Below are 18,897 nucleotides of genomic sequence, written 5' to 3'. Positions count from 1 at the left end.
TGCAAAAATTCTGAGGATGGTTTTGTGTAAGGAGAAGCTGTTTGCTGCATAGGCGGAAAGGAAATAAGCAGAATAACAGGAAGGAGATTGTCAAGTCCTCAGCAGTATTGCAGTTATTCTTCCAAATCTGCACAGCTGAAGTTGTTGGGTTTTTTTTAAATATCCATCATATTCCTAGTATGGAATATTATGTTTAGGATATTAGGTGATCCTCGTGGCATTGGTGGTACAGGGGATATTGTAAGATAGTGTCATCCTCAAAATGGCAATTTTTCATCTCCTTTGACATCTTCTCTTTTTTTGGGGAGAGGGGAAGGGTGGATATAAGGAAAGACAATGGGACCTGTAGCCACTGCTTGCTTTCCCTGCACTATCAATATATGAATATCACAATCACAATTATATCTAAATAAATCTAAACCCATTCAAACTTTATATAATGCCATCAATAACCGTGAAAATAAAGAAATGCATTTTACTCAGTACAGTAAGACTTTGCATTTGTTGTGGTATTCAAAATGCTTACACATTTTTTTTACAACCCAGTTTCATGTTTAAGATACTACCCAAATTCACCACTCATAGTGTCTGGGAGCAACTTCATTCATGCTCAGCTCCATTGACTTTAAACTTACTACAGCCAGAATGTAGTAGAGATTAATATCTGCACCATCTCACAATCATCCAATATTATCTATAGGACTGACTAAACAGGAAATAATAAACAGATAAGAAGTTAAAATCTCCTCTGCATTCCCTCAAAGCAGGTAAAAAGACCCACCTCTGAACCACGTATGCTTGTAAAGGAAGCAAAAACCTTAAATTCTCATGTTGTAAATTACATCTAATCTTTGGAGAAGATCAAAAAAAAACCCCACCACATTAGTCAAAGGATTTGACTGAAAGTTTCAGAACCACAGACGGAAACTGAAGAGCCGTCCCGTCCCGTCCCTGCCGCAGAAGTGCCCCAGAGGCGCCCCTGAGGACGCAGCAGTGCCACCAGCTGCGCAGCAGGAGCCCTCTCTCCCTGGGAAGGCTGCTGCAGCCTGCAAGCGATTCCTGCCCGTGGGCTGTGACAACGAACAGCCCAGATAAGCAAGAGTGGCGTAAACCCAGAGCAGAGTCCACGAGGCCGGGCAGCCTGAAGGGAAGGATGGACCTGGCTTCAGACCCAACCGCTCTGCTTCTTGGTGTCCTCAGGCCCCGCCGTCTGTGTTGGGCTGGGCTGTACAGGCAGCCCAGCATCTGCTCTTCACAAGTGTGGGGTGTAACAGGGTAGACATTGGACCTCATTGTACTTCTAGCACATATGCAAAGTTTTAAAAACTCTCCCTAAGCATTCACAGAGTCAATCCAAATAATTTAAGTATTCTGGTTTGTTGCTGTCCCTAGTAACAGGGTCAAATGATTCAGCGAAAACCTTTCTTAGTATAATCCTCCAGAGGTAGATGAATACACAGTTGGTGGAGTTTGGATGTGTTCCCAAGCTGCTGCATCAGTTGGGTCCAAAAACTCACAATAAATGAATTTAATCAGGAAACTTCACTCTCATATGAATGTTTAATGGCACTGATTTATACTTTCAGCTGCCAAAGTCATGAGGTAGCTTAGCAATTGAGAGCCCACAGAGCTCAAGGTTTCAGAACAACTCTCCTTGGAGATTAAAGTGTTGCAAGAGATGTTACTAGATGGACAGAAGGAAAGCTCTGCCTCCTACTAAAGCGGTTAACCCTGCACAGGACTAAAGTATTAAAATGTATCTGATAGTGTTGCTTTTAAAAGCTGTGTTCTGACAAGTATACTCCTTTAGATCACTGGCTGTTGTATTTTCAATAAGTTTCTCTAACAATTCATTTTTGTTGTCTTGTTCTTTTATCTCACCTGCTAAAAACTGAGAGCTAGGAGCACTTGCAGGAGTGCAGGGCCAGCGGCGGGTCTCTCAACTGTGCTGTAAAGCCACAGGTGGGTATTGTGGCTCTCCGCCATGGCACAAGTTCTGTGGTTAAGAGGTATTGTTTTTAAAGCAAGTTTGATCGCAGAATAGCAATTCCTTCTTAAAACTGGGGCCATCTACAAGAACACTCTGTAAACCTGTGTGGTTTGTAGGATTACTCACAGTGTGAAAGACAAGCAAGAGGTGGCTGGAGAAAGAATCTGTGGTCTACTGCACTTAAACGCCTACAAAGCTGCAGCCCAGACCATTAACTTAGACTGCAACAAATGTTTGTCTCAGCTGTGCGTTTCATCCCTGCTTCCTCTCAGAGGCAGTCTGTCACCTTTTTGTTGTTGTTATCTTTGTGTCTGAATGCCCTGCTTTTTGAAGCGCCACGTCTGTGACCAGTCTAACATCTGAAATCTGATAGACCTGTAACACGCACAGCAAAACCGGTATGGGTTGCAAGCTGTCCTACCCAAAGCTCTGCTGGTGTTCTTCAGCTTTGGTTTGCAAGGAAGGAACACACACAAATGTACACAACGTGTGCAAAATACGTCCAGGTTGCAAAGGGAAGGACTTAGGAAATGTCAGATTAAGTTTGCCCTGGAGTGGCTTTTACTGAGCTCCTTAAGCATATATACATTGTATGACTTGCTTATACTATTTTTATACAGGCCTCCTGCGGAGCGCAGCACACGGCCTGGACCGGCTGGATGACGAAGGGCATTCATGTTGTTAAAACTCTTTCATTTATTGCAGCAGCTGTGAGCAGTGGGTTAAGGCGGTTAGCAGGAGGATGGATGATTGAAAAGCAGCTGAAAAGTTCCTTGAAAAGTGAAGCACATCCCTCCGTTAGCTACAACTGCCTGATGGTACCAGGTGAGTTACTTCAGCCTGGTTTTCACAGACCGTCGTTACCTACATCTTCCACTCTGAGTGGTGACAATACACTCATTAATGCTGTGAGGTATTCAGATAACCCAGAGGTGGGTTCATGGCAAAGCCCAGGAGGAAGTGACTACTTCCATCTGCAGAGAAAGATCTGATGAGCGTGTCATGAGTGAGGCCTTCAGCCACACGTTGAGCGAGGAGGACAACGTCCCGTCCGGCTGGTCCAGGCGGTGTGGAAGGGGTGCACCTCCGGAAGCCAGTGCCAAAGCGCCACAAACCAGTACGGCCCAGCTCACGAGAGCTTGGTTTTGCCACCTTCAATGGCCATTCCTCAGTCTTTGGTCTGTAAATTCCATAGTTTTTTAAAATAGAAAGTTCTCGCTTGAAAATCTTGGTTTTTTCAATCCCATTCCTTCCACAAGAAGTGGTACTTTTTCTAATCAGTATCTTTTTACTTTACTTCAGTATCTTTTCCCAGCCCCCCAAAAAAAGTTAATCAGAGGCAGATACTTAGCATGGAAAATTTCAGTGTGGATGACTGAAGTTCAATTTTAGTTTTGCAAGCTACTGAAAAAAGGGCATTACAAAGGAAAACGTTAGCTAATGTTAACTGTAGGCAGCACTTTCTGCTGCACTGCGAGGTACTTCCAAGAGACCAGCCACTACACGTGATGACTTTCTGTAGACGCTTTTCAGAAGGCTCTCTTTTTCTTTGCTTTTGCTCAACAGAAAGGGCTTGGCTTGGCTTGGCTTTTCCTTTCCAGGCGTCCGCCCCAGCAGGCGTGGGGCAGGGGAAGCAGACACGCCAGAGCCCTTTGTCGTGGGCACCCACAGAGCCTGTGACCAAGCACAGCTCAGAGAAAGTTCTGCTAAAACGGCGCAGTGGACAGAACTTGGAAAAAGATCTGCTGCGAGAAAAACTGTTGGTGATGAGAGCTTTTCTTTATGGCAGCCGCAGCAGGTGGAGGACAGATTTCCCACTGGCTAGCCGACTCCACAGAGGATGTGCATTTTAAAAAAATTATTTTATTTTATTGATTTGAGGGTATTCGGGGACACCCATCCGCCGGAGGTGGGGAAGGCAAGGCAGACACGCCACCCACGCCTCCGGTGCACGTGGGCGTCCACGCCTGCTCCGCGCTGGCTCCGACACCCACCGCACCCCCCCCCCGCCGCACGGCCCCGAGCCCGCGGCCAGCCGTGGCGGGGCGGGCGGTGGCGGGACGCCTACTCGCCGCAGCTTTGCGTGACTCGGCTCCCCGGCGCTGCTCCCGGGGCTGCGCGCCCGGCGGGAACTTACTTAGAAAAGCCAATTTCGGTGAACCGCTGCTTCCCGGGACGCCTGGCCGCCGCCCGGGAGCGGGGTGCGGCCAGGCGGGAGTATGCGGGGCCGGCGGTTCCGGGTCAGGGCCCGCCGCTTGGCCGGGGAGCGCCGCGCATCCGGCAGGTCTGCGGCCCGCGTGGGGGAGGCGGCGGGTGGGGCGCGGCGCGGCCCCTTTAAGACGCGCGGCGGCGGCGCGGGGCGCCCATGTGGAGGTGCTCCATGCCTTGTTGTCCTCCGCGCCCATTGGCCCGCGCTGCGGTGACATATTGTAATGGGCCGCGAGCGCACTGCGGGGGGAGGGTGGCCCGGAAAACCCGGCGGCCGGAGCGCTGCGCCGCCGGCCCGGCCCGGCCCCCACCGCGCCCGGCGCCCCCCCCGCGTCCAGCGCCCGCCCCGGGGCGAACCGGCGTTGGCGGCGGCTCCGCGCGGCCGGCGGGACCGTCGGGCCGCCCCCGCCTCACGGCGGGCCGGGCCGGCCTCCCCGTCCCGTCCCGCCCCGCCCCGTCCAAACGGTCTCCGGCAGCTCCGCGCCGCGTCTTGCCGCCGCCCGCCGCGTAGTAGCGGGGCCGCGCCAGCGCCCGCCTGTTGTGTTTCTGTTGCCGCCCGCCATCTTGTCGCCAGCGCTGCTGCCGTCGGGGCGAGCCGCGGGGCGGCGCGGCGCCTGCGGCCGGGCCCGCGCGACCGGGGAGGCGGCGGCGGCGGCGGCCGGGGTCCGCGCCATGAGCATCGAGACGCTGCTGGAGGCGGCGCGGTTCCTGGAGTGGCAGGCGCAGCAGCAGCAAACCGCACGTGGTAAGGGGCCGGGGCCGCGCCGGGGCCGCCGCCTGACAGCGCGCCGCCGGCCCGGGCGGCACCACGGGGGTGGGGAGGCGGCGGCGGCGGGACGGGGGTGGCGGCGACACTTCCGGGGGGAAGGGGGGGGGGCGGCGGTGCCGGTGCGAGGCGCAGCCGCCGGGGGCGGCGGGGGAAGCCCGCGGCGGGCGAGTGCCGCCGTGCGGGGAAGTGACAGGGGGCGGGGGGGAAGGGGAGCGCGGCACCGCACCGGCCGGGGCTCCCTGCGGGCGGGGCGGCCTCCGGTGCCCCGGTCCCCGGTTCCCGGGGGGCGCCGGCCGCTCCCGCCCCTCCCCTCCCCTCCCGCGGGCGCGCCGCCGCGCGCTGCGTGTCCCCGCGGGGCGGGGGCGGGGCGGGGCCGCGTGACGCGTCAGGCGCCGCCCGCCACCACGTGCGCGCGGTCCTGCCCCCGCCCCGCGCGCGCGGGGAGCCGTGTCCGCCCCGCCCCGGTGCCCCGCCCCGTCTCGCAGCCCCGCCCCGCAGCCCCGCCCCGCCCCTCCCTGCGCTCCGCGGGCCGTGCCCGGCGCGGGGCTGCGGGATCCCCGCCCGCCCCGGGGGGCGCCGGGCCCGGGGGAGCCCCGCGGCGCTGCCCCGCCCCGCTCCCTGCCGCCCTGCCCGGGGCTCCCGCGGCGGCGGGGAGCGGGTGGCGGCGCGGCGGTGCCGCAGACAGCGGGTGGCTTTTGAAGATCGATCCCTGCAAACGCCGCTGTCGGAGCGGTTCGTTCCGTTCCGCGCTGCGTGCGGCAAGGGGCGGCGGAGCCGTGATGCGGCATTAGCTCAGTGACAGGAGCGTGTACCTGCGGCGGGGGCGGGAGGGAGCAGCTCTTTGTGTGTCACTGCCGGGCTGTAGCTGCAAACCCATTGTTTCAGTGATGAGTCATGCAGGAGATAGTAGATGTTATGGAGCAAGACAGCTTGGAGACGTGCAGGGGCAAGAGGCTTCCTGAATTAGGAACAAAACCGTGGGTTTAAGGACTGTGGTGGTCCTCTTTCTTCCTCGCCTGGCACTGGCACCCCAGCCGGGGCGGGAGCGGTCCCTGTGGCCCCCAGCGGGGTGTCAGAGCTCCCTGCGCCTGTGTTCAGCCTGCGACAATCCCGTCGCCTTTCTCCTCAGCTGCGCTCGGTGGCCGTTAACATTCGCAGCCCTGTGGCTCACAGATGGTGAGCGTGCTCTGGGTACAGCAGAGGTTAAACATCGGAGAAGTGATATTAAGCAGGGTTGTTTATTACGTCTCCTGCTGCTGGAAAAAATTTTAATTATTATCCAGCTGCCCCGCGTTATGAGAATATTCTGTAAACTGATGCAACAAGTGAGGATCTGGGATACATGGGATACAAGTGTCGACTGCAAGGCAGGAGGGGCAGAGGTGACCTAGCTGCATCGTGCTGGGTAACCTCTGAAGGCAGAATTTATCTCTACGCAGGGCGTGGGCAAGGCAATGCAGCAAAAAAAAAAAAAAAAAAAAAAAAAAAAAGAAATTGGGCGGGCTTTCTAGTTACAAGGAGCAGCACACGAGGATGTGCGGAGATGCTCGAGCTGCCCGGGTGAGCTGCACAGCACCCAGCGCAGCACTCCCTCGGTTGTGACCGGGTGCCTCGTGCTCTGCTGTGATACACACAGTTACCGTTCCTGCTGCAAGAGACGGGTCAGGGCTGAACTGGCTGGTGGAGCAACGTCGTCAGTGCAAATGTGGCTATTTCAGGGAAGCCGTGAGCACCAGGAAGATGTGTGGCGTGAGAGAGAAGAGCCTGTCGCTTGAAGTTTGGGTAACAGGAAGATGTCAGGGGAGAGCACAAGCAGAGAAATAGCTGGGAAAGTCTGTTTAGCAACAATAAAGCATTCTAGATTGGCTTCCTTCCCTCACCTGCTTCCTCTCCTCCCTCTTCAGATGTGTGTTCAGAGAAGCTTTACGGTCTGCATTCCACCCACAGTTACACTGCGTAACTCTGGGGGTCCAGTCTGGCCTTAAAGTCAAGCCAATTTGGGAACAACGTTAGAAAATCTAAAATAAAACTGCTGTAAGGCTGTGGGGCCACAAGCTGACAGCGGTGCTGCAGAGTACTCGGCCTCAGGCAGGGGAGCAGGGCGGGAACCTGCTCGGGAGTCCCTGCTAACACGATGGTGAGCGTGATCTGTGGTCATTCCTTGTGGGTCTGCCCAGCTGGTGTCCAGGCTCTCCTGCCAACCAGATGGCAAAATACCGTAAATGCTTAGGCTGTTGCTTTTTCAAACCTGGGAGTAGAGGAAGAAAATATCTTCCATTCAGCCAGATGTTCACCATCCTGTCTTTATGAGGAAGGAAACTGATGGAAGGTAAAACCAGAAAGGTTTTGGAGAAAGCGAGAGCAGAATGGCTTTGGGAGGGAGGAGGGTTGAGGTACGGCTGGTCCCCTTCGCGGGGATTCCCAGAGACGTGGAGCGCTGCGGTGCTTGCACGTGAGTGTGGCGTAGCTGCTCGCTCTGCCTGCATGGAGAGTACCGTGGCCGCTTCCCAGCTGGACAGAGGTGTTGGAGGACTGCCTCTGTGCGCGGTCCGTAACCGAGAAGGAGGGCTTTCTGAAACGAGGAGGTGCAGAAGGATTCCCTGAAAGCAGTTGGATCTTCACAATCTCCTTGGACTTTCGGGGAGGTCAGGCTGGCAGCTCTTGTCACTGCTTTGTACTTCTTTTTGTGGTTGGTAGTTATTGGGGTACAGCTTGAATAATCTCAAGCTTTGGGGAGTAATGCAGGGTGCTGCTGCTGGGAAAGCTCGCTCCGTGGGCTAACCTGAAGTGAAATCACATCCTTCGTGGAGGAAAGTGGTGTCTGCAAAGCTGTGAGATCAACACTTATCCCAGCACCGGCCCCAACACCTACCCCAGCATCCACCCTCTCCTTCCACACAGTGCACGGTGCCCCGTGCGACACCGGAGACCCCTGAAGCGCCAGGAGAAGGCCAGGGGCGCAGGCAGGGTGGTGGTGTCCCCGGGCACCACGTGCTGCCTCGCGCAGCGCGTCCCACATTTCGCGGGTCTGCCAATAAAGCAGCACTCGACTTTGGAGTCAGGCCCTGCTGTATTCATCGAGGTGCTGGTTTCCACGAGCACACACATGGTGTCCAAATGCTTTCAAACCTGACGCGAGTGCCGCAGAACATCCTATTTCCCGGCCGTACCGATGCCTTTGCTCTGGTCTGTTTTGTTTTCCAACAGGTTTGCGTGAGGCTTTTCCTGCTCCTTCCACCAGCAGAAAATTAAACCGTGTAGGCTTTGCTTTTCTTAATTTATAACCAAAGCAAGTCTTGTTCCGTGCTTTCAGCCTCTGAGGGCCATTTATTGCTTTGGGGAGCTGTTTGCAGCGCTCTTTGGGTTTGCCTGGTGAGGCTGGGGTGAAGCCCTGCCACGGCCACTCTGACGCACCGCAGGGAAGCCCAGGCGGCTTTTACTGCGGAGCCTGCCCTGCCGTCAGCCTGTACACAGCGGTGTCACCTCTTGCGTCTCCCGAGGTGCACCTTGCACTGCCTACAGTATGATTCAAACTGTGTTTACAAGATGTTTACCCAAAAGCCTGTTGAATATTACATATTACATGTATTAATATTTCAGAGAACATCATTTCAAATCACTGAAAAAAAGCAGAGTCTAAATACATAAGCTTGAGAGGTACCCATAAGAGTAACGGCTTGACAGAGTGTAGCACAGTCGTGATTGAGACCTTGGGGGTGAAAAATACTTCAGTGCTTTGGGGATCCTTGAGTTGTGCTGCTTGTTTTTAAAGCCGGGTTCAGACTTTGCTAAAACACTTGCTGGAGTTTGAAGGACGCAGCACGAGCGGTTGGTTGTTATCTCCCAAGTGAACTGGGAGCAAATGAAGTGCAAGTAACAGACAAAGTTAGAGGGAATTGTATGCTGATTAATTAGACAACTACCCAGATACATCTAATGATTTCTGCATCAATAGAATCCTCGCTCTTGATGACACTTCCACAGTATAAACATTTCTGCTATTTACTGACTTAAACCAATGGGTTTTGGAGGCTCTTTTGCTTGTGAGCTCATTGCACATCCCAGTTTGATCCTGTGAGTGTGCTTGGTTTCGTTGCATCCTTTGAGCTGGGCTTGGATGACTCTGAAATAGGTTCTTACAAGTGCTTATGGTGGATTTATGTAGATACGCAGAGAGGTGTAGCGAAAATGAAACTTCAGTGGTTTGGCTTGTCATCTGTACTCCTGTTTATACGCTCAGCAGACCCGTTCTACATGATGACAGATGTTATGTAAATGGTGATAGTGTTAGTAATTAGTAATAGTTTTGTTTGAATCTCATTAATTTATAGGGAAAAACCCAACAGATTTGGGGGAGGTGAGGGGATGGTTGATGTTATGCATTTCTCATTATAATACTAACACATGGGAACACAAACAGTGACAGACACACCCTGGACATGCACCATGTTGGCCGCATACTTCAGCGTTTCTGATTGTTTTGGGAGTCGGGGTTTTGAAGCTGTCTTGTCTTGTCCACATCTGCGCTTTCATGGTTCGTAATGTTGCTGCGGATAGCCCTTTTTTCTGTAAACAAGCGGCTGACATGCACGTAAATGCGTGTGTTTACACATGCACAAACCTGCAAAGTGAGATCCTTTTGCTGGTGGTTATTTGCAAATTCCAGAGACATTTGACTTGAGTTAGAGAGTGGCTGATTTCTTTGAAATTAGGTTAATCGAAGAATGTTTCATGATCTAAAAAACCAAATTTATTTATAATTGCAAGTAACTAATATTTGTTTTCTTAGGGTTTTTCCCATAGATGTTTGGCTACAACCCACTCAGCGTGCTCCCTCTGCTTTGCTTGATGCTGCCCAGTTACGTTGATAGCCTTTCATTTTTTCCAACGTTCCCAGCAAGGATGGTGACTGAACAGTAAGCGTAGTCCTGGCCTTTCCCGCCTCATCCAAGTGCCATTTTGGCACACATCTTAACTGCATGGGATTGATAACAAGATGTGTGGTGACCAGAAAAATTTCCTGTGGCTGTAGTGCCACCCACCTAGTGCTGATGGGTGAGGAAGAGGACCAGCTCACACCCAGCATCCATGTTTCAGCCACGGCTTGGTCCTGTGCTCGGTGTGGTCCTCCTCTGGGGTCTTTTGACAGGTCTCATCAAAACGATGTTGAGACACATCTCCAGAAACCCTGCAGAGCTTTTAGGCCAGAGCTGGCTTGTGTCTGGCCAGCTCAGGGTGCGCCCGTGTCCTGCGTGTCTCTGGGTGCCTGTGGCCATGTCCTCGGTCATCGCTGGCGTGCTGCAGGCACCACATCCACCTGGATTTCTTTCAGGAGAAGTTAAAATGCCTCCTGACAAATAGTGTGGTGTTCATCTTTTTTTCAAAGGCTTCCAGGTACACAAGAGCTCTGCTGGAGCCCCGGAGCATGCCAGGGCCACAGTGGCAGGTGGAAATAGGTCTGCCAGACATGAACACAAGCCTCACTTTCTTGAGTCTGCATAGGCTGTCTTCTGGAAAATAATTGCTTCACGTAATCCTACCCTGTCTTGTTACTCAGGTGCTGGACTAGCTGTTGTGCTCACCTTTTCCTTTATTTTTTTCCCCTTTTTTTCCTTTATGATGAGTGCAAACCTGGTGTAGGCCATCGGGCCTGCTGGTGGAGGATGAGGGAGTCACAGTGGCTCCAGTGGAGGACCCCTGCCAAATCTGATGTTGTCTGCACAATTCATATCTCCTGATTTGCTAAAGAAACTTTTTTCTCTCATTGTTTTGTGAAGCAGCACTGCTGACATAGGTCAACAACAGGGCTGGATGTTGGGAATCTGCTTTCCTTAACCCTGCTGATGCCTTTTTCTGTACTGTGGGGCACATCAGTTGAATTTTGTTTATAAAATGCTGAAATTCCCAATACCTGACAAGGCTATATAAACATAAAAACTTTTTTTCTTTGTCCTTTTTAAATTGAAGAGAGCTCTGATCCTCGCATTGGTATCTTGTGTCAGACAGTCCCACAGTGTAATCCTATTCAGTATATGAAAGAGTTTCTTTGGTTTTAACTTGTTGTTTTCCAGGTATTTGAGATATGTAGTACTGAGGAACGCGCTGGCTGCCTAGCCTGTGCGTTGGTCTGGGGGCTCCAGTTCAGGGCAGAGGCACACGTACAGCTGCAGTCTCAGAGAAGAAGTACAGCTCCATATAAATTGTCCTTCGATTCCCATCTTCATCCCCACCTGTCTTCTCTACACGTACGGGTGTACGGGTATGCTTAGAAAGGGAACGATAATAGAAATACAAAATACAGTGTATAGAGTTTGTGTGTCTTCCTTGCCAAAAAAAAAAAAAAAAGGCAAAATTCCCTTCCACTTGCTCATTAAGTGTGTATTTCACCAAGGGACAGTGCTTAGTTGAATTTGCAGCACTTCTGAAAGGTCACAGGTGGAAGAGCTGAGGTGCAGGGATGTGAAGTGCCTTACCTAAAGCTGTGCCTTGGTAAGGCAAGAAGTAAAGTCGAGCTTTCTGGTTCCCCATCTCCTGTCTAGCTGAATGTGGAGATTAGAGCGTAGAAAGCCACAGGCTCACCAAATATCACGTCTCCTGGCTGGAAGCTGCCTGTGTTGCATTGTAGAGGATGGGATAGGGATGAATAAGGAGTGTTTCGCGCTGAAATCAGGTCTGTCTTACTGCAGATGGTACAATTCACTCTACTTGCTAGTTAAAGATTCTCTTGGGCTTACCCTGCCCTTGCTTTGGCCTCTGATCTTTTTCGTAGCAGCTTCTGATAAAGCTGCTTCCTCTGTGCTTCTGTGCTCAGGGTTCTGTGTGTATCTGGTGGTAGCTCATGAGAGCCTACGGGGTGGTGATAACCCTGCAGAAGGCGATGGATGTGCCGTGTGTTAGCACACGCTTTATGCCTGGTGCATAACACAGTGCTACCAGGAACTGTACCTGAGCACTGTAGCTGATACTGGGGTTCCCAGTGTCCCTGGATGGTGTGTTTGTATTTCTGTATGTAGAGGAGGCAAGGGAGAGAGAGAGACTGTCTGGAGTGACCTCAGCAAGGAACATGGGAGCTGGTCCTGCTTAGGCAGTGAGCCTTAGCTCGTGAGAGATGCTGGGAAAGAGATCAAACTAATTTTCCTTCTGTAGCGCTCTCTCCCATCTTTCTAAAATCACATGGTATGAACCAGACCATCTGAATTTGATGTCCACTGTATGAAATTCGGGTTGTAGTCTTGACTCTGATTCCTTCATACACCAGTTGATCTTGTTAGAAGTGCATCCTTGCTCATGCAGTCTCTGGACCAATCTCTGAGTATTTGTGTGGCTCAAAATACACCAGGTTTTCTTACTGCAGCACAAGATACTCCCTGGTTCAGTCGACTCCCCACGTCAGTGCCGTCACATCGCCACAAGAGGTTTGAGAGGATGCGGCAGCACCTCATGTAGATCAGCTGACGATCTGGGTGCTGTCAGACAGTCAGGCAGAGCAGGTATCTCACTCCGGAAAATCTCTTGCTGCCAGCTGCCAGCTTGAAGCGTTCAAACAAGTCTGTCATTCTGGTTTTGATTAGCTTTGTTCTTTCTGATTAAAATTGCAATGGCCAAATGACAGGATCTTGCTAGTGAGGACATGTTGTAGTTTTAGGTGTGATGCAGATTGAGTTCTTGTCAATTTGCAGGAAGCTGAGCGAACAAAGACCATACAAAGTATTTTTGATGAGGAATACACGTCTAGTGTGTGCCTGGACCATCAGCAGAGGATGCTGTAAGTTCAAGGGTTTTGTTGTGAAGGTGGGCAGGATCACAGGGATGCTGTGCTGTGTGCTGGAGGAGGATGTGGCCTGCTCCGAGAACCTGCTCTTCCTCTCGGGGTACTGGCACGCTGACTCTGAGTTAGATGTTAACTTTGGGAAGAGCCTTGCTCTGTGACTGAGAGCAATGTCCGTGTGAATTCAGAGATGGCAGGGATAACTGCCCTGGTGCAGCCAGTTCGGGTGATCAAGGAAAGTTTCCGAATCCTGTGCACGTGTAGTGTGCTTTGATGGGCAGATACCCTTGGATGCTTATCCCCGTTTCTTCTTCAAGTGCGGAGATAGGAGTCTGAAGGGTAGTCTGCCCATTTCCTCTCATTTCCTTTAGAAGAGAGCTGACTAGCGTGAGCAGCCTGTGAAAAGGACACCTGGCACAGCCCTGGGATGAAGGTGCAGCACTGGGCTGTTGTTCTTGTCACGGGGATCGAGGAACGTTACGTGAACTGGTGTCGAGCAAATATGCTTACCTAACAGGCTGGTAATTATCCGACAGATCCGGTTTTGCCATGACTCAGTGTGTGACTTGAAGTCATTTAACCTGCCTTTGCTTCAGTCTCTAGCGTGTGTAAAATACAAGTGGTGTGTTGTCTGACTTCAAAAAGTTAGCAGACCGCTTGTATCCCAAGAGTCTGAGACCTGCTTGCAAGTGGTGGATGAAGTGGGGTCTCAGAGTCTCTTCTGTGGGCACATCAAGTACCTGGGTTTGTTGTTTTGTTTTAAGAGTACATTGTTTACAATATGGTTTATTAAATCAGCTCATGTTTACCATTCTTCTCCAACCAGTACGTTTAAAACACGTCATCATTCGCTATGTTTCTGTGGACTTCAGTGTGTCACCCTGTCCCAGGGCCAGAAGGGGAGACAGCAGTTTCCTCGTGTGCGACGGAGCAGGTGGGGTTGGATCCTGCCTGTCGTCAGTGCCGCTTTTTGCTCCAAATTGTGACACAGAAGTGTTCAACTTGCTAATAATGGTGATCAGAACACATTACTTTGTCTCCTTCTTAAAAGTGCCAGTGCCCAATGGAAAAGTGTTGATACAGCGTCTCTGAAACAGCTCTGCTGGTTGTCTGCCCAGGTGAAGCTCCTCAGACGATGGAGTGGAGTCAGTAGTCAGTCGTGCGCTCTTGGTGGCCACTCCGCCTGTCAGAGCCAGTGCTTTTCTGCACTTTATACTGACCCTAGCAGAAAGGTGCAGCAAGGGTTTTGCATCGGTCCAGCCTGCCTAGCTTCGGTGCTGCAGCAGAGACGGCGCGCGGCATGCTCGGCACCTTACGGCTTGAAGGCACTGGGGTGGTCTGTGTGTACGTAAGGCTGTCTGTGATGGTTTTGTCTTTTCAGCAGTCTTGATCAGTTTTCTTTTCCTTTGTAGTACTGCTAAATCCTGGCCCTTTATTTCTTTCTTCTGTCCACTAAGAGCTAGTTGTAACTAAAATGCAGCTAAAATGACTATCTGGAGCTGATTCAGGGTTTCAGTTAAGCACTGGAATAGCAAATTAAAGCACAATGTAAATTTTCTGTAGAGATTTGAGGGCTGTTGCTTTGAGAAACATTGCCAGGTATTATTTAGTTATGGTTGATTCTTTGGGGCTTGGGAGATAACTACAAGATTTCTTGAGGGTCTTTCCCACCTTCCTTTCTCCATTCTGGGAGCCAAAATGGTTTTGTTGAAGGGAAATACTCACTTCCTTGTAAGCCATCTGTCTTCATAAAGTAGGAATAAAGCATGTCTGCACCCTAGATTTTATCAGGCAAGAGGATCATCTTGGCATTTCTATAATTTATTTCAGGTTTGGATGCTGAGGTCACTGTGATTCTTAAGAGTTACAGATAAGCCCATCATGCTGAAACCACTAATGGTCTGTATTGGTTTGTACTAAGGGGGGATAGTTTATGTAAAGGCTGATTTTCCTTTGCTTTTACAGATATGACATAAATGAAGGGATGGACACTAAACAGTGGTTTTAGCAAAGATGGGAGAGAGAAGTTGAGCCTGTGTTTTGCTGTTGTCAACCAAAATTCAGAGGGGTTCAGGGAAAGGGGTCACAATTTCAAAGCGGTCTCAGTCTTTCAGCTTGTTTCTAAGCACTTGAAAGCACCAGCGGCTGTTTGCTGGCGTAGCCTCTTGTGTCAGCAGCCTTAGTTATGACTCAGAGTTAGCCTGGCTCAGGCTGAGCATTACTGGTCTCCAGTACTGCTGACTCGGTTCTTATTTTCCCTTTCCTGGTTCTCCCCTGCAGAGTCTGGGACCTGCAGAAACAGAAATCAACCTTAGGCTCCAGCCTGCCCTTCCTCTCAGCGTGGCTGTCCCACTCCCCAAGTGCAGCCAGGCCAGCCTCAGGAATGGAGAAAATCTGGAGACTCTTTCTGTCCCCAGCACTTTCGTGGTATGAACCAGGAGTGACTGGTTTGGGTGATGCTGCTGTAGAACTGGTGCGGGTGAAATCCAGGGCACTCTTCTCCAGATCTGTAATGGTTCATAGTGTGCAGTATAAGCTCCCCGAAGCATTGAATGATTCAGAGAAACACTTCAAACTATTCAGAAAATTACACCACAGACTGCCATTGCCTAACTGTTCATGAAGTTAAGAAATCTCTCTCTGTACTAGGGAGGGTCCTTGAGGTAAGATGCTTGATTATGCAAAGCACATGCCGTTGATAAATTCTGAGTACTGGTAGTGTCCCTAGTACTAAATAGGAGCATTAAAAAGGGCATTAAAATACCGTAAAGGCATGCTCATGTAGTGCTCTTGCAGCACGGCTTAGGCGGGAGGCTCAGTGACGTACCCTGGCTGCTGCTGGCCCACGCTGCGGGCCCAGGAGGCACGTGCGGTTCTGCCTGCACGGCTGCTCCCTTTGCTGGCAGCGCTTGCCGTTACAGATGGGTGGCATTTCTAGGGCAGGCAAAAGGGAGGAGATAAATTTAAACCCAGCAGATTATTAGGTAACAAAGTTAAGAGTGCCTGGCACTGTGTCTTCCTGGACTATCAGGGCCCTAAAATAGACCAGTCCCCGGTCAGGAACGCTGACCCTGTTTCTGTGTCCTCCTGTGACAAGATTTGCTGTTCCGTCCTGTTGCTGCTGGTGTTGCTGTCGTCCTCCTTTACGGTGTACCGCCTCGGTGGCTCAGGCGGGAAGCTGAGGTCCCCCGCTCTTGTGATGTGGGCCTTTTGGCAGGTGGTGTGGCGTGGGCAGGGTGAGGTTCCTTGTCCCCTCGTGCCTTGGTTGCAGTTCTAACCCCGTGAGGGTTCGCAGGGCTGATTCGCTGCCTTGATTTATTCGGTCTTCAGTCTCTTTGATAAGCATCAAGAAGGAGTGGAAATTACACATAATTTTGGTACGCACCTTCCGGTTCAGCTGTCCCTGTGAGCCCAAGAAAATGCCCTAAGCCTTGCATGCTTTTTCCATTCTGGGCTTGCAGAAGCTCATGTAGCGAGTGCACTGCACGTGAAAGAATGAGCCATGCGCGTGTCTGAGCGCACGGCATGCTAGTTACCATTCGTTGGTTTTATCTCTATCTGTGAAGGAAAGTGGGCGAACTTATTTCATATGGAAAAACAAAGAGCCCTAGGGGGCCTTTTTTAAAGCGTGTCTGGAGTTTGTTTGCAAGGTGTGAGTACAAAGTGAGCAAGAGACAGAGATCTTCATAGCTCGGTGGAACTATTTCTGTCCTGAAGGGGTGTGTGTGTTAGGAAGAGAAGGCTTAGAGACCCTTCAATCCTCCCAGTGATGGGAGGGGTCACTGGTTGCTTTTCGCCTGTGGATGAGTCAGACACAGAGGACAGTGGCTCACTGGTGTCAGATTTTGGCTAAAAAATCCTTGAAATAAACTCTTTAGCTCAAGGGAGCTTAAGATTTGCAACACCAAAGGTCTTGTTGGCAGCTTGTCAGCAGCCTGAGGGCTGCACCTGCTTCGCAGAGACATTTACATAAATATTTTTGATCAGTAATGCACGCTTGCAAGCTTACTTTCCTGTTCTCTCGGCTTCCTCGATGAATGAAAATTACTTGTAGGAATTGTACTGCCGACTCCTGCTCGTGCGCTGGAAAGCATTGCCATCAGTGCAGACCTCAGCTGCAGGTCTCCTTTCTGGATCCTTGGCTATTGTGACGTTAGCTCCAGGACCCAGTACAGGAGGGAATTCAGCATGGGCAGGTTCTGCTGTCCTCATCAGACCTCAGGCAGTGCCAGGAGCTTCCATTAATTGACTTCTTTGCTGCTGCCGCCCTCCTGTCCGGCAGGGTGCGGTTTTACGCCTGTGTGGAAGTTGCACGGTCTTGCGTCCGGCGTGTGGCCGGCAGGGGCTGGCACTGGGTCAGCGCCCGGGATGCTCTCCCTCTCCCAGAGGCCAGCTACCTGTGCTGCCCCGGCGCTGGCTGCGTGGCTGAAAACGCACATAGAAAACATGATTAGTCAGCAGGTCACCAGGGTTGAATTTCCTTGTGTGTCCTGTGCCAGGGCTATCGCATTGGCTCTGGCTGCAAACCAAGCAGCAAAGTGGAGCAAAAGAATTGCAGACAAAGGGCTTTTATTTATTAGTTATTAATGTTGTTCAGCTGAAGCAGGCTGAAATCGTCGGTAGCTAAGATTTATGTTGTTTAAGTCAGGGGTTTCCTGCTGGGGTTTTTGCCACCCTGCCCTGCTTTACTTCTTCCTTTAAGGAAATGTTGATAATTACCTTGAAATATTTTGAGAAAACAAGAGAGAAATACTGCATTCAGACTCTGAGTTTCTGTGTAAACAACCTCACATTTTGGAGTCAGTCAGATCTTGAGCTCACTTTCCCTCCTACTTGGTGCTACAAGGAGTTGAAGTAAAATTTTGGATCTGAGTCTTGGGCAGCCATGGGAAAAGTGCTCTTTGGATGTGAAATCATTCCACATCACATGGTGCCTTCCCAAGTGCTGCAAGGTCGGAGATTGGAGATGCAGCCAGTGCTGGATCTCGATCCAGGTGTTGCTCTCTCCTTGTGTAGATGCTAGACAGTATTTACCCTGTCAGCTGAGTGCTTGACCTCGTTCCTGGTCTCATGAGTCATGTGTGTTTGGGCTGTTGCTGCAGCTGAGTGTTGAACTAGAGCTGCTAAGGTCTGTAAGGTTTGAAGTTCCCCTCCTTCCCCGCTCTGCCAGCAGGTATGGCGCTGGGCTGCCTTCCCTGCAGCTCGCGCTGCCCGTCTCTTCAGGCACTGCTCGCTGGCCTCCTCTGCCCAGCGGTCTCGGATGCTCTGCTGCAGGCCCGGTGTGGCTCTGGACAGAGTTGTTCAGGCAACCAGCAAGCAGAGTTGGATCAAAGTGCTTTAATGAAGGCTGGAGGAAATACAGTGTATGCTGTAGAAATCCTGGGCTGGAGGGAACTTCAGGAAATCACGTTGTCTGTGAATCAGGGATGGTGACACTGTGCGATCACATGTACCAAAGGTCATTCAGAATCAGGAATAAGAGTTTTGTTCCTTTCATTGCTCTCTGTTGCTTTTGCACTACACCCCTCAAATTCAAAAGCTGGGTGAGAAAGTACCCAAGCAGTGGCAGGGCCCTCGGGTGGTGTGTGAGGACTGGGCAGCTCCACAGCTGGTGAGGTTGCCTTACCAGGGGGGCCCTTTTCCCATTGTCCACTTGTGGTATTTAATATAGCCTCTTCTTGAAGATAACTGGGGGTTTGAGAGTAACCTGGCAATTCCAGGTGGCAGTATGCATGCTTTTCTATCGAATTTCCTAAATATACGCCCTAACTTCAGCATTTAGGTCAAGCACAAGCTTCTCCTGTAGACAGGCTCTTTCGGGATGTTTCTTAGAGCTTCCTCTGAATTACCTGATATTGGCCACTAAGGCTGGATACCAGACTATGCGTGACAGAGCGTACCCTCAGCAAGTTTGCTGATGGTACAAAACTGGGAGGAGCAGCTGATACACCAGAGGCTGTGCTGCCATCCAGCGAGGCCTGGACAGGCTGGAGAGCTGGGCCCAGGGGAACCTCATGAAATTTAACAAGACCAAGTGCAAGGTGCTGCCCCTGGGGAGGAACAACCCCCCGCACCAGCACAGGCTGGGGGGGACCTGCTGGAGAGCAGCTCTGCTGAGAGGCCCTGGGGGTGTTGGGGGGCAGCGAGGTGACCCTGAGCCAG

At 51.5% G+C, this 18,897-nt stretch overlaps 1 protein-coding gene and 1 long non-coding RNA gene across 5 annotated transcripts in view; both read left to right on the top strand.

Annotated features, from left to right (window-relative positions):
• Positions 1-3,906, top strand: part of LOC135316145 (uncharacterized) — a 54,121-nt gene extending 50,215 nt beyond the window's left edge. For 2 of the 3 annotated variants that reach the window (XR_010375583.1, XR_010375582.1), the window contains exon 7: positions 768-1,851. This is a non-coding gene — a long non-coding RNA (uncharacterized LOC135316145). Of the gene's footprint in view, positions 1-767; positions 2,816-3,556 lie in introns of those variants that run through there. The other variant, XR_010375581.1, reaches the window with a different exon arrangement.
• A 644-nt stretch (positions 3,907-4,550) lies between these two features.
• The window catches only part of MNT (MAX network transcriptional repressor), a 45,337-nt gene continuing 30,990 nt past the window's right edge, over positions 4,551-18,897 (top strand). Inside the window, exon 1 of one of the 2 annotated variants that reach the window (XM_064468261.1) lies at positions 4,551-4,943. In XM_064468261.1, coding sequence (XP_064324331.1) covers positions 4,871-4,943 — 73 coding nt within the window. In that variant the 5' untranslated portion in view covers positions 4,551-4,870. The remainder of the gene's footprint in view (positions 4,944-18,897) is intronic. The other variant, XM_064468260.1, reaches the window with a different exon arrangement.

This window comes from Phalacrocorax carbo, chromosome 17 (assembly GCF_963921805.1).
Source record: "Phalacrocorax carbo chromosome 17, bPhaCar2.1, whole genome shotgun sequence".
Classification (NCBI taxonomy): Eukaryota; Metazoa; Chordata; class Aves; order Suliformes; family Phalacrocoracidae; genus Phalacrocorax; species Phalacrocorax carbo.
Note: the sequence above shows the minus strand (reverse complement) of the source record. Positions and strands in the feature narration are given on the sequence as shown.